Below are 14,051 nucleotides of genomic sequence, written 5' to 3' on the forward strand. Positions count from 1 at the left end.
ACTGTGGCTGATGAGAAACATGGGAGGGATACCTCTGCCGGTGAGGCCATAAGACTACTTCCCTGGTCGCTGGCCAATTGGAATTTAACACACAGTTTGCACATATAAGTAGTATGTGCAGCAGCCCTGATTACTGACGTGGCAATGGCAGGAAAAAGGGTCATAGCAGTCCTCTCATGGAAGGTACATTGCTCAGTGAAAGAGCACATGTTTTACATACAGGAGGTTCCAGGCACAGTCCATGGCATCCTTAGTTAAAGCAGGTGTTGTGAAACATCATTTATTTATTTATTTTAGTATATTTCTATTCCGCCCATTCCCCGTAGGGTGGAGTACAGCATATGATAAAACAATAAAATACAATAAAAACATTTTTAAAAACAGACAGCACTCAGGGAAGTTTACCATATCACATATTGCTCAGCCTGGCCGTCTCACTTCATGATATCTCACAGGTGACAGTGCTGATAGGGGAGGCCAACCAGATCAAGAATAGACGCTCGTAGCCTCAGCTAAAAGCCTGGCAGAACAGCTCCATTTTACAAGCCCTACGGAAGGCTAATAAGCCAGGTAGGGCCTGGATCTCTGTAGGGAGCTGATTCCACCAGGTCAGGGCCAAAACCGAAAAAGCCCTGGCCCTAGTTGAGGCAAGGTGGGCATCTCTTGGGCCAGGGATGGCCAACAGATGTTGGGAGGCCGAATGTAACGACCTCCTGGGCTATATGCCCCTCCTGGGCATGTATATATTATACTGCGCCCAAGTCCCTTAAAGGTCTCAGCGCTCCCTCCTCATTCAGAAAATAGTTGCCTGGCTAATCAAGAAGATACAGTGGTGAGAATGTGAGGCTAGCACTGGAAGGATCTGGGTTCAAATCACACCCCATTAAGTTATGACGCTCTCTGGACCAGTCACATACTCTTGGCATAGTCTTGTGAGGGAAACGTAAATAACATGCAAGAGAGAAAAGTGGGATGGAAATGTGATGGATCAATAAACAATGTATCCGAAGTAACAGCAGAGCAGGGATATTCTGTCAGCCCGACTCCATAGCGTTCGTTATTGTTAGGGCATTTAACAAAACCAAAACACAGAGAAGCGAGTCTTTTGGAAGAGAGGGCGCCCTCTGCTGGTTCCCCCGGAGAGGAGCGTGTAGTCCTGTGATGTGACAAGGAGAAGGGACAGGGGCATTCGAAGCGTTTCCGTCACGTGACCGCCAGGCCTTTTCTTGCTTGTGATTCGCCGGCGTGCCTTCTCCAAGGCGATTGGGACGCGGAGGTTGCCGGCGAGGAGTCAGCGGAGTTGGCCATGGGGGAAACGGCAGACGAAAGCGAACTGGTGGACTCTGAGCAGATTATGTTGGAGGTGCAGCAAGAGGCGCAAATGAAGTGAGTCTCAGGCTGGTCCGCCTTCCAACCAAGCATGGTGACATTCCTGGGATGTAGAATATCTAAGAGTTGTTTTTTCACATAGTTGTAAAAACAAACAAATAAACCAGCAGTGGGTTTAAATAGGTTTAGTACCTAATAAATAATCATAATTCTGCATTTATACAGATCTTTAGAACATTCAAAGGGTTTCATGTACCACTGTTTCAGTGAGTCCTCACAACAGACTTGTAAGGTAGGTCACTGTTTATATTCCTGTCCTGAGAAGGAAAGGGAGGCTGAATGTGGTTGCCACAAAAGTGTATATTTGCCCTGGTTGGGTTTGGAAGCTGGAGAGGTGGGGGATAATTTCAATTGCCCCACCGTTTTCCTCCCATTCCCTCCCCTCCTTACCCTACCCTTTCTTCCTTCAGGGGTGAAGGAGGCTGATAGTGCAACATTAAGTAGAGTTATGCCCTTTTAAGCAGTGTCCCCTCTAAGCTGAGTTAGTGTGAGCTAACTCACAGTTTTTTAGCCTCCAGCTCACACATTTTTGTCTTAGCTCAGGAAAAATGGCTCCAGAGCAAGCTAATTTATACAGTAGCTTACAACTTTAATGCCAGTAGCTCATGAGGTAAATTTTTTGCTCACACGACTCCACAGCTTAGAGGGAACATTGCTTGTAAGTGGGCATAAAAAGATGGAATTTTGTTTAGGATTGCATTGCAGACCCTCTAAGCACCTGCAGAGAGAAAAAGGGACTGGGTACATAGAAGTAGCGCCCTTTGGAATTAGAGAGTACCTGCATGTCAGCAAAGTGTGGGGGTCATATGCTCAGATAATATTGAACTGATTTTGTACTGGGGCCATCTGCACCCCCTTCCCAAGTCAGTAAGTGCAAGGTAGAGCCAGCTCAACTTATTCTGGTAACTGAAACAGAACACCAAGTGACACATTGTATATGCATGCTAATTAACATGGGTCATAGCTGACTGGGACATTCTCCTGCACAGCCTTCAGTGGAATGGGCCTGAGTGTGCTATGGCAGAACACCTGAGCATTTAGGCCAGGGCACTGGAGTATTTGAAAGAATGCATTTTAACAGAGTTGTGACCAGTCTTGTTTTGTTTTGGGGGCCATTAAGTCACAGCTGACTTAGGGTGACCTGTGGGGTTTTCAAGGCAAGAGATGTTGCCTGCATCTGCATCATGATCCTGGCCTTCCTTGGTTGTCTCCCATGCTAGTGGTAACCAGGTGCCAACTCTGCTTATCTTCCAAGATCCAATGAGTTCAAGCTCGCTTGGGCTATCCGGCTCAGGGCATTTGTCCATTGCCATCATATTTTTATCATTTTAGAAGTCAAACAGATTTTTTAAATTACATGATTCATGAAATTGTATGCTTGGGATGGGGAAGTGGGGAGAGGGTATGACATGCTGTGGGAATATTGTATAATTTTATTGAACTGTTGTTAGCCGCCCTGAGCCTGCCTAGGCGGGGAGGGCGGGATATAAATAAAATTTATTATTATTATATATTATTATTATTATTATAACAGAGTGATGGTGCTTGGGTCCTAAGTGTGGCCTGCACAGGCAAACTTGACAGTGGGCTGCCTTCCATGAATCAGATACATCTGTAATCCAATCTGCCACTTTTAATTGCACGCTGAATGGGCTGCCGGAGGTGGCTTTTTTGCTTTGCGAAAAGGCTGTCTCTCATGCCTGGAGGCATGACGTGAAATGGGTAGGGGCTGGGCTCAGTGGAAAAGCCTTTGCTTTGTGTGCAGCATCTCCTCAGCATCTCCAGCTAAAAGGACCCCAGTAGTGGGTAATATGAAAGACCTCTACCTGAGACTCTGGAGAGCTGCTGCCAGTCTGAGTAGGCAATATTGATCTTGAGGGGCTGATTCAGTATAAGACAGCTTCATGTGAAATGACTGTGGCAGTGTTTCTCAGTGGAAGGAAAGCTGCAGCTCTCCTCACTTTCCTCACAAGGTTGCTGTAACAGTTGCAAAATAATATATGTGATATACTTTGAGAGTGCTGCATAAATGCTAAGTGGACAGCAATATTGTGGCACTTAAAGTATTAACAAAATTTTATTCCATTATAAGCTTTTGGAAACTGGAGCTTATTTCTTCAGATGCCACAAATGAATCTTAATTGTGCTGTCATTTTATGTAAGAGATATGACAAAACAAAAACCCCCAGCAGTCTCAAGAAGCCATGAAATGCAGAAAGCACAGAGTGAAATGTAAAAATTGCACCAGAAAAAGTGGGCTCTGCCAGGGGTGTCGAACTCATTTGTTATGAGGGCTGGATCTGACATAAATGAGACCTTGTCAGGCCAGGCCATGTCAGGCTGGGCCGTGGGTATACCTATTTAAGATTAGGTAGGAGAGATATAAATTTTATAAAAGGACACAGAAAAACACAATTAAAGATTTTTTTAAAAACCCTTAAAACATGCTTAAAACATTAGCACTCATTGGTGCTTTCTTTTTATTTCTCCCATGGGGTCCAGGGAACTGAGCAAAGGAAGCTCTGGCTCTTTCCTTTATTTCCCAGGGGACCAGGAAGGAGAGGAGCCTTAGCCAATAGAAGGAATAGAGGCTTGGCTCAGTAGCTCTGCTGTGCGATTGAGAGACCCTGGCAAAGCAAGCTCTCCCTCTCCCCCTTTTTCCCCAAGGGAGGAGTCTCAGCCAATGGAGAAAATTCAGGTTTTGCTTGGTGGCTCTTGTGTGATCGTGCAAGCCTGGCAAAGCAAGCTGTTATGCAGAAGGAAGCAAGAGAGAGGGGAATGGAAGCAAATGACAGCCAGTCGCTTGGGGGCCTGATTTGACCCCCTGGACCGCATGTTTGACACCCCTGCTCTAGTCTAGACCACAAAAACTGAAGTAAAAATTTGTTAACTTTTATGATGCCATAAGACTTGTAGCAGTGGGCTGATATGGCTATCTTTCTGGAATAAGCATTACTCTTCAGAACACAGTTTGAAAGCCACTGTTTCCAATAATAATTTTTAAAAAATATTATGCTGTTTCCTCAGTATGTGATTTAGAAAAGGTGTACTCTGACCTAGACTAGCCCAGTCTCATTAAATCTTGGAAGTTAAGCAGAGCCAGCCCTGGTTAGAACGTGAAGGGAGGCCACCAACAAATTCTACGAGTGTTATGCAGAGGCAGGAAATGGCGAGACCAGCTTTGTACATCTCTTGCTTTGAAAGCCCTACAGGGTCTCCATAAGAAAGCCATGACCTGACAGCACCTACCACACACTTCCCATCAAGCCCAAAACTCCTCCCACCACCACATGGCTCCTCTGTGTGCTTGGAGCACACTTGCTTCTTCCCTAAAGTATAGAGCCAATCCTGGCTTTGTTTTCTCTATTTCACTAGAGTAGGTGATAGTTCAGATGAGCCCAGGAGGTATGGCCTCTGTGTTTGCAGGGAGCATCTCTTTGGGAAACAGTTGCTAGTATTTGAATGGGAGACCTCCAAAGAATACCAGGGCCATGTCTTCATCATATATTTGGTTTGGACTCTCTTAATGTGTTGTGGAACTTGTCAATGTTTTGTGATTGTATCCAGCCCTTGTGGCTACCATTTTGTTGTGCTTCCTATTAACAGTTCTCAGAATCTGAAACGTACAGATTTTCAGTAAGGTAACTATTCAGTAAGGTCAGGAATCCCTGATCCAAAATCCTGCTTCCTACAGGACCAACCAGATGCCCCTTGTAAAACCACAAGAAAGCAGTAGCTTCCCTTTCCTACTACTCCCCTGCAACTGTATTTAGTGGCAAACTGCATCTGAACCTTATAGGTTCTCTTTAGTTGCCTCATGAATAAATATTGGAAAGGCAGATTGAAAGGTTACTGAATAATGTTTCTATGTCTACTAGATCTCAAAAGCTAAGCAGGGTCAGCTGTGGCTAGTATTTGGATGGGAGACCTCCGAGGAATACCAGGGTCATGACGTGAAAGTAGGGTTGCCAATCCCCAGGTGGAAAACAAACAAAAACCAACTGTGCCAAAAAACAAAAACCAAGTCTTTTATAGTTTAGATATTAAAGTTTTTATATTGAAAGTTCTCAATTCATGCGATAAAAAAACTATTTCAAAGGAAATCCCACACATATTCAGTCCAAGAAAATCTATTCTGATAGATCGACTCCTGAAGAAATTCTCAATTCCAAAGGGGTGAGAAAACTTCCTTCTTTCTCACAACACATGAGGTGTCCAACCAAAGACGTCGCCTTCTAAGAAGTTTTTTATTGCATGAAGTGAGAACTTTCAATATATAAACTTTAATATCTAAATTAAAAAAGACTTGTTTTTTGGCACAGTTGGTTTTTGTTTGTTTCCCAAACTGTGCTGCCACTGTTGGACTTTAATCCCCAGGTGGGGGCAGGGGATCCCCCTGTTTGGAGGCCCTCCCCCCGCTTTAGGGCCATCAGAAAGCAGGGGGAGGGGAGGGAAATGTCTGCTGGGAACTCTGTTATTCCCTATGGAGACTTATTCCCATAGGAAATAATGGAGAATTGATCTGCAGTTATCTGGGGCTCTGGAGCTGTTTTTTGAGGTAGAGGCACCACATTTTCTGTATAGCATCCAGTGCCTCTCTCCAAAATACCATCCAAGTTTCAAAAAGATTGGACCAGGGGGTCCAATTCTACGAGCCCCCGAAGAAGGTGTTCCTATCCTTCTGTATTTCCTATGGCAGGAAGGTATTTAACAGGTGTGCGGTCCCTTTAAATGTGATGGCCAGAACTCCCTTTGGAGTTCAATTATGCTTATCACACCCTTGCTCCTGGCTCCACCCCCAAAGTCTCCTGGCTCCATCCTCAAAGTCCCCAGATATTTCTTGAATTGGACTACATGAAAGAAGGCAATGGCAAACCACCTCTGAACATCTCTTGCCTTGAAAACTGTACAGGGTCACCATAAGTTAGCTCTGACTTGACGGCACTTTCCACCACCCATTAATACATTTCATTTCAACTGCTGCAGTTTTCCAGTGATGACTGCTTTGTTGTGCCCTCCCATCTACCAAATAAAAACAATGAGATCAAACCATACTAAACCATACATTCAAACCATACTAAAACTAAAGCTTCAGCGTTATTTAGAAGCAACACCTCCTTTTCAAAAAACGTAATCTGGTCTAGTGTTCTTCTGTCCTGTCCTGTCCTGGTCTTCTTCCATGGTTCTCTTGTCCCTGCAACAGCCCTGTGAGGTTGTGAATGTTACTGGCCTATGGCAAAGTGTGGGATCTGACAGTGTTGTCCTGACCATAGTTCCACCTCTCTAAATCAGTGTGGGCTTAGAAAGGTGGGCATAACTCCTGGAGGGTGTGCGGGTCTTCCAGATTCTTGTTTAACATTCTTAAACACACTGGCTCTTCAGAGGGAGTAGGTGTCAAAACCACTTTACTGTGCGTTCATGTGGATTCTAAATTGGATGCTGTGTGTCAAAAAGGAATGGCAAAATACTAATTTTAAAGGTACAGTTCTAGTACATATGGCCACAGCAGGAGTAGGAGCTCAGTAATCCGTTAGTCCTGGGACTCTCCAAGTCTTAATATGGTCTTGCTCAGTAGCATGAGCTGAAGCCACCATCTGTCAGTTTAGTGTCAACACCTGGAAGTCCCTCCCAGAAAATATTAGAGGAGGAGGAATATGTTGTTTTAGAAGGACAGCTGCTTCCTGGTTTTATAGGCTTTGCAAATTAGAATCTTAAGCAGAGCCTGCTTATGCACTCAAGTAGCCTACCAAATTTATCTGGCAGTAAATTTCTAATGAGAGCATAAAGATCATTTTCATATGTCCGTAAGTATTAAGTTTTTATAGGTCATGGAAGGCCATGGGTTATGTAACTACCTATTCTCTGTTTATTCAGAGAAATTCTAGAACTCTCACTGTTCGAAATGAAAAATACAGCGGCCGAACTGGAGAAAAGCCTTAACAACGTTGAGGATGAAGGTAAGAAACTAAATCTAGACTGCTGGTGAACTAAAACAAAACCAATACAGAATAACAAATTTAATTACAATATCAATGCAACAGACAATATAATTGAGGCACCTGATCTGCTCAGTTGCACAGAAGTGATCAGAGTATACACAATGGGGCTCAAGGCTTCCATTCCCAGTAAATGGGGGACCCCTGTCATCTTACTTTAGCTCTGGGAGCTAGAGCCATGCCCTAAACTGAAACAAGCATTCAGAGGCATTGAACCCCAGAGATGAGAGTAACTCCGCATGAGTCAGGAGTACTTTGAGATCATGTGATGTTTTTCCTTGGCCAGCTCAAGACTTTGATTGCACCTGTCAACCACATGCCCTGACCAGGGTGGGCCAAGCTAGCCTGATCTCATTAGATGTTGGAAGATAAGCAGGGTTGACAGTGTTTAGTACTTGGATGGGAGACCTCCCAGGAAGTCCAGGGTTGCTATGCAGGGACAGGCAGTGGCAGAATCACCTCTCAGTGTCTCTTGTCTTAAAACCTTACGCGTTATCATAAATTGGCTGTAAGTTTGGTGTAGTGGTTGAGAACAGCAGACTGTAATCTGGAGAATCGCATTTGAGTCCCCATTCTTCCACATAAAGCCAGCTGGGTGAACCTGAGTCAGTTACAGCTCTTCAGAGCTCTCTCAGCCCACCTACCTCACAGGGCATCTGTTGTGCAGAGAGGAAGGGAAGGTGATTGTAAGCTGCTCCAGGACTCCTTCAGGTAGTGAAGGGCGGGGTATAAAACCAACTCCTTCTCCTCTTCCTTCTTGGTGGCACTTTCCACCATCAGCTTTGTAGGTTCTGACTGCCAGGCTTATATTGGTATCAGATCTGAATACTCAGCTAACAAATAAGGCATCAATCTAAACTTACTGTAATTTCTGCATCACTGCTTTGTCCAAAACACCATTTGTTCCACAAGCTAGCTAGCACAGTTCCTTCCCCACAGGAATACAATAGAATAGAACCTCTCTAAAACAAAGTCAAAAGCTCTTCTGAATTCCTTTCTTGCCGGATCAGATCAACATGAGACACAATGGGTGCATTCACCTGGTCTGCAGGGGGGCCTGGTTTTGCATTGCAACATCCACAGCCAGCCGGTTTACTACTAGATTGAATGATAATTCCTGTGAAGTAACGTTTTCTCATGAGATATTGAACACGTGAAATAGTATTCCATCATGATATTGATCCAGGTAGTGATTTTCTTTCTAGAGGTAGTTTGTTTTCATTTTTTTTGTGAGTAAGCATCTACATCTTGATGTGAAGTTTGCAAAGTTTGAGTTTAGTGAATCAAAGGGCATGGCACCTACTACTTTTGTTTGTTTGTTTTTAAGATAATGAATGGAAGACCAGGTATGAAACCCAAATAGAGCTGAACAGGCAGTTAGAAAGGCAAATCGGGCTTCTCCAAGGAAAAATGCAGCACATTTGTGGCAGCCCAACAGGTATGATTGAAGTGCCTTATTTTCTCTCTGAAGTTGACAGTTACTAGACATAGATCACCTGTGCATGGATGTTGTTTATCAAAATGCTCATGTATTTTTCTTATTTACAGACAGATTGGCTTCTGTTCATTCTTTTGATCAAATGCACATGGTAAGTATGATGGTATTTAATTGGATAAGTGCCTAGTAATTCTACTATAAAAATATATGTTATGTTCTGTGTTACGGAACAGTTTATGACTGGAAGATTTCTGTGTGGCTGTCCTTCTCCCTCTTTTCCATTTTGTAATGTTTAGTTCATGAAGTACTTTGACCATTCTTCACAATGGTTAGCTTTTCCTGCTGAAGCTTTATGTAGTTTGACGTGTTTTTGTGGGCAGTTTTCTGAGCTGTCGGAGGGTTTTCATGATGACTGGTCAAACAATGGTTGCAGAAAAAGCCTGTGTGCACCACCAAGTAGGCCATATGCCATATCCATCAGCCGCACTGTGTGTATGATTTGGCTTTCATCTTATATCATAGCTGAAAATCAGTCCTGCTTTTCAGAGCCACTGCATGGATTATGGCAATTGCCTATAATGTATGTCTTTGCCGTGAGCACTATAAATAATTCTATGATACACACAGCAAACACGGTCCCTGCTTGCTTACTATGGTTTAGATTGTAAAAACTTATGAATAGGGTATGTGTCAGAACTGTCATCTGTACGTTCATTAAAAGCACCATATTGGGGTAGGCTGTTCCACCAAAACTGGTGCAGTATAGTTCTAAGAAGAGGTACATCCTTCTAAGTCTATTGAAGTCTGCTTAGAATGGCACTGTAACAAAGAATCTCATGGCACCTTAAATCTTAACAAACTTATGGTGGAGTAAGCTTTTGTAAGTCAGACTTCTTGTTATTTTGGCTGCAACAGAAGAACATGCCACTGGAATATCCCAGAGCTTGGTTTTAGTCCACATTTTTATTCCATTTGCAAAGGTTAATAATCTTGATTCAATAATAGGGTTTTAATATTAACAATGATATGTTTAATATCCTGGGGAATCAGAGTGGAATAATGAAAATTATAGTGAGTTAATAGTAATAAAAATGATTGGATGGTGAAAAAGGAAGCAAATTGAGTTTTTGGTACACAACTGCTGCGAAATGTCATTGCTGTTTTGTTCACTTGAACAGCTCTCTTTCTTAATTGTTGTCCTCCATGTTTTTACATGCTTCTCTTTTCTACATGTATTGGTTTTTCTCAGAATCTGATTTTATGTATTTAATTTACATTATGTCTTCACCGGAGTGGTGGTTCAGTCTATTTGTCAAGTACAGTTAGAAGCTGTGAGGCAGAACTGACCAGCATAGCAAATGAGAAAAATCTATTTGTGCCTGTTAGGGTTGGATGTTGAAACTGTTCCTAGCATTAAGGGCAACTCCCTGGCTTCCTTATGGTGAGCACTGGTTGATCGGTGAATTCCTTAGTGCCCCATATTCTTTATTTATGCTGGCAATAATTATGAAGCAATCAAAAGCATAATCTCTTTGATGCACGCTTCACTGCATTATGAATGCTCCTTTCTGCAAAATTAGCCAGCCTGCAACCTTTCATCAAGAGAGATTACAGGGAATGTATAAAAGTTCTCTCCAGAAATTAATTTTCCATGTTGTCAATGGAAAACCAATCTTTTTTCTGTCATGATATTGCTTGCACAAAAACAGAGTCAGCTGGGACTGATTCCAGTTAAACCAGTTTCCTCGGGCAGGAAGCTGAAATGGCTAGGCTGGTGGCAGGCAAAGGGACTCTAGGCAGAAGGGAGTCACATCGAAGAAATGGTCAGTAGAGAAAGACGGCATAATTGCAGAATGTCAAGTTCTGGATTCAAGGAATGGAGCCAGAGCCCTGGTCCAGGCAGATAGTCAAGATCCAGTAGGCTGTCAGTGCCGGTTCTAGGTGTATGTGGGGGGAGATAGTGCCCTGTGTCCCCTTCTGCCCGCCACAAGGCCCCTTTGTGCTTCCCTTTCCACCCTCCATCTTGCATGTCCCCCAACTGACTGTGAATCCTTCTGCTCACAAACCTTCTCACCGTGCCTGTGCTCTGAGCCACCTGGACTGCATTCCTGCCCTTTCCCTGAAACCACCACTTGGTGCATGCAGCTGCTGCACACCCTGAGCATGTGCTTCCCTATCAGTACTGGGAGCATGGGTGGTGGAGCACTTGCAAGTGAATGGGCAGGGAAGGTGTGGCAATCTTTCCTAAAAATCCCACCTCTCCTTCAGGGCTCTGAACCAATCATTGTAATTAAGGCCTCGTGCAAATCTGTGATTGTTAGCCAATCAGAGCCCATGGAACTCCATTGGATGGGAGAGGGGTTGAGCCAGCCTCAGCTTAAGAAGGGTGAAGAAAAACTTTTTTCTTCAAGATGGGAAATGATGGCTGTAGATAAGACTGTCAGCTTAGCCAGGCTTTTATTTGGTTTTTAGTTAGGGTTTGTGATCAGTTTAGGGAAGAAAGCTTGTTTCAGCTGGTTTCAGGGAGGGATATGATGTGTTGTGAATTTCCAAATAAACCACCAGGGGGCACTTCATGTTTAAATATGCTTTATGCCACTTACGCATGGTTTTAAAACCTTTCTGTGGCAAGGTATTGAATATATTTCACATCATCGAGCTAAAGTGAAATTCTGTGGGGGTCTCACAGCTTAACATTTCTCCCATTATCATCAGTGGGGTATACAGATATTTAACATTGGTTGGATTATGCCATTTGAATATGACCATTTTATGCTCTCAGTGTTTAATTAATTAGTTAAAAAAAGAGTTGCATTCTACTGCTTGAGACCAGCTGGAGGTGCCTTACAACTAAAACAGTAAAACAAAACTAAGCATGTCATTGGCTTCAGTGATTTCACATCAGCTTTCTAGAAGAAGCTTCTACCTTAAGCAAATAATTCTGTATACAATTCAGTCATGTTTGGCACTAACTTAAATTAGAATTACTGTTGATAGGAAATATGCAGGGCTTTTTTTTAAAGCAGGAACTCACAGGAACGCAGCTCTGGCTGGCTTGGCATCAGGGGGTGTGGCCTAATATGAAAATGAGTTCCTGCTTGGTTTTCTCTTTAAAAAGCCCTGTGTGAAACAACCTGCAGGGCTGATCCTGCTTGGCTTCCAAGATCTGATGAGATCAGGCCAGCCCAGGCTATTCAGGCCATGGCAAAACAAGTACTACTGCAGTGTAGCTATCAGTGTAGTTAAAATGGGAGCTTAATTTTTTAGGAGGAAAAACAAAGTTTCCATTTTTTGTTTGTTTCCGGTTACTAAGCCTAATGTAGGTTGCCTTCCTACTCCTAAGCAGGCTCTTTCTGTCAAGGAGCCTTTAATCAGAGTAGACCATTGCTCCACAGGGAACTAGGACCGATTTCACACTCACTCTTATGCCGCTCTCACGTCCGTCTTCTCCACGCAGCATCCTCATGATTTCCCACTAGGGTTGCCAAGTCCAATTAAAGAAAAATCTGGGGACTTTGGGGGCGGAGCCAGGAGACTTTGGGGGTGGGGCCAGGAGACATTGGGGGTGGAGCCAGGAACAAGGATGTGACAAGCATAATTGAACTCCAAGGGAGTTCTGGCCATCACATTTAAAGGGACAGCTCACCTTTTTAAATGCCTTTCTTCCATAGGAAATAATTAAGGATAGGGGCACTGTCTTTTGGGGCTCATATAATTGGACCCTCTGGTCCAATCGTTTTGAAACTTGGGGGGTATTTTGGGGAGAGGCACTAGATGCTATACTAAAAATCTGGTGCCTCTACCTCAAAAAATTGCCCCCCCAGAGCCCCCAATACCCACGGATCAATTCCCTATTATTCCCTATGGGAATTGTTCTCCATAGGGAATAATAGAGTGCCTAGTAGACATTTCCCTCCCCCCCCCCGCTTTCTAAAGGGGGGGAAGGGCCTCCATACCAGGGAATCCCCCCTTCCTCTCTCTCACACACAAATACTTACCGGGTCTTCTTCCCTCTGCCTGCTGTGAAAACTAAAGCAAAGAAAGGGAGGGGCCGTTCTCCGAAGCGAAGCCCTTCCTGTTTCCTCCTTCCTGCCCAGCGTTAAAGGAGCAGGCATTTTACAAACTGCTCAGGAGCTAACAGCATGAAGCCTACAGGTATGTTCTCCCCCCCTCCACCCCCCCCACCCCCCGCTTCCCAATTTTTGGAGAGCGGGAGATGAAGCTGGGAACCCAGAAGTCTCCCGCCAGAGCGGGAGGTTTGGGAAGCCTATTTCCCACTATTTGCACTGGAGCTGCAGCAAACATTGTGGTTTTCATGCCGCAAACAGAGACCACTAAAAACCAGTTTCTGTTTGCTGCACAAAACCCGCGATGTTTGCTGCAGCCCCAACGCAAATAGTGGGAAATCGGGAGGATGCTGTACGAAGAAGACGGACGTGAGGGCAGAGTAAGGTGAGTGCGAAATCGGCCTAGTAGTGTTCGGCCTTCCTCCTGTCTGCTGCTCCCTTTCCCTTGTTGGCTCCGGTGGCTTTTCCATCACCTCTACAATTGGGCTGCTGCTCCACCCCTTCTCCCCCAGGGCTAGGGTGACCCAAGCTGTGACAATACTCTTTTTATTGGTTCTAACCTAGTCAGTTTCAGAGCCCCGTGGCGCAGAGTGGTAAGCTGCAGTATTACAGTCCAAGCTCTACTCACAACCTGAGTTAGATCCCAGTGGAAGCTGGGTTCAGGTAGCCGGCTCAAGGTTGACTCAGCTTTCCATCCTTTCGAGGTCAGTAAAATGAGTACCCGGCTTGCTTGGGGTAAAGTGTAAATGACTGGGGAAGTGCAGATGGCAAACCACCCCATTAAAAAGTCTGTTGTGAAAACATTATGCGATGTCACCCCAGAGCTGGAAACGACTGGTGCTTGCACATGGGACTACTGTACTGTTTTTTACTTTTTAACCTAGTCAGTGCAGCATAGGGTTAGGAGAAGAAGAAGAAGAAGATGATGATATTGGATTTATATCCCGCCCTCCACTCCGAAGAGTCTCAGAGCGGCTCACAATCTCCTTTACCTTCCTCCCCCACAACAGACACCCTGTGAGGTGGGTGGGGCTGGAGAGGGCTCTCACAGCAGCTGCCCTTTCAAGGACAACCTCTGCCAGAGCTATGGCTGACCCAAGGCCATGCTAGCAGGTGCAAGTGGAGGAGTGGGGAATCAAACTCGGTTCTCCCAGATAAGAG

General features: G+C 44.4%; 1 protein-coding gene across 1 annotated transcript in view; it reads left to right on the top strand.

Annotated features, from left to right (window-relative positions):
• Positions 1–1,229: 1,229 nt before the first annotated feature.
• CCDC169 (coiled-coil domain containing 169) overlaps positions 1,230–14,051 on the top strand; it is a 28,643-nt gene continuing 15,821 nt past the window's right edge. The window contains exons 1-4 of the mRNA XM_060234704.1: positions 1,230–1,386; positions 7,264–7,346; positions 8,713–8,823; positions 8,934–8,974. Of these exons, the coding sequence (XP_060090687.1) occupies positions 1,307–1,386; positions 7,264–7,346; positions 8,713–8,823; positions 8,934–8,974 (315 nt within the window). The 5' untranslated portion in view covers positions 1,230–1,306. The remainder of the gene's footprint in view (positions 1,387–7,263; positions 7,347–8,712; positions 8,824–8,933; positions 8,975–14,051) is intronic.

The sequence above is a fragment of the Heteronotia binoei genome, chromosome 3, assembly GCF_032191835.1.
Source record: "Heteronotia binoei isolate CCM8104 ecotype False Entrance Well chromosome 3, APGP_CSIRO_Hbin_v1, whole genome shotgun sequence".
Taxonomy (NCBI): Eukaryota; Metazoa; Chordata; class Lepidosauria; order Squamata; family Gekkonidae; genus Heteronotia; species Heteronotia binoei.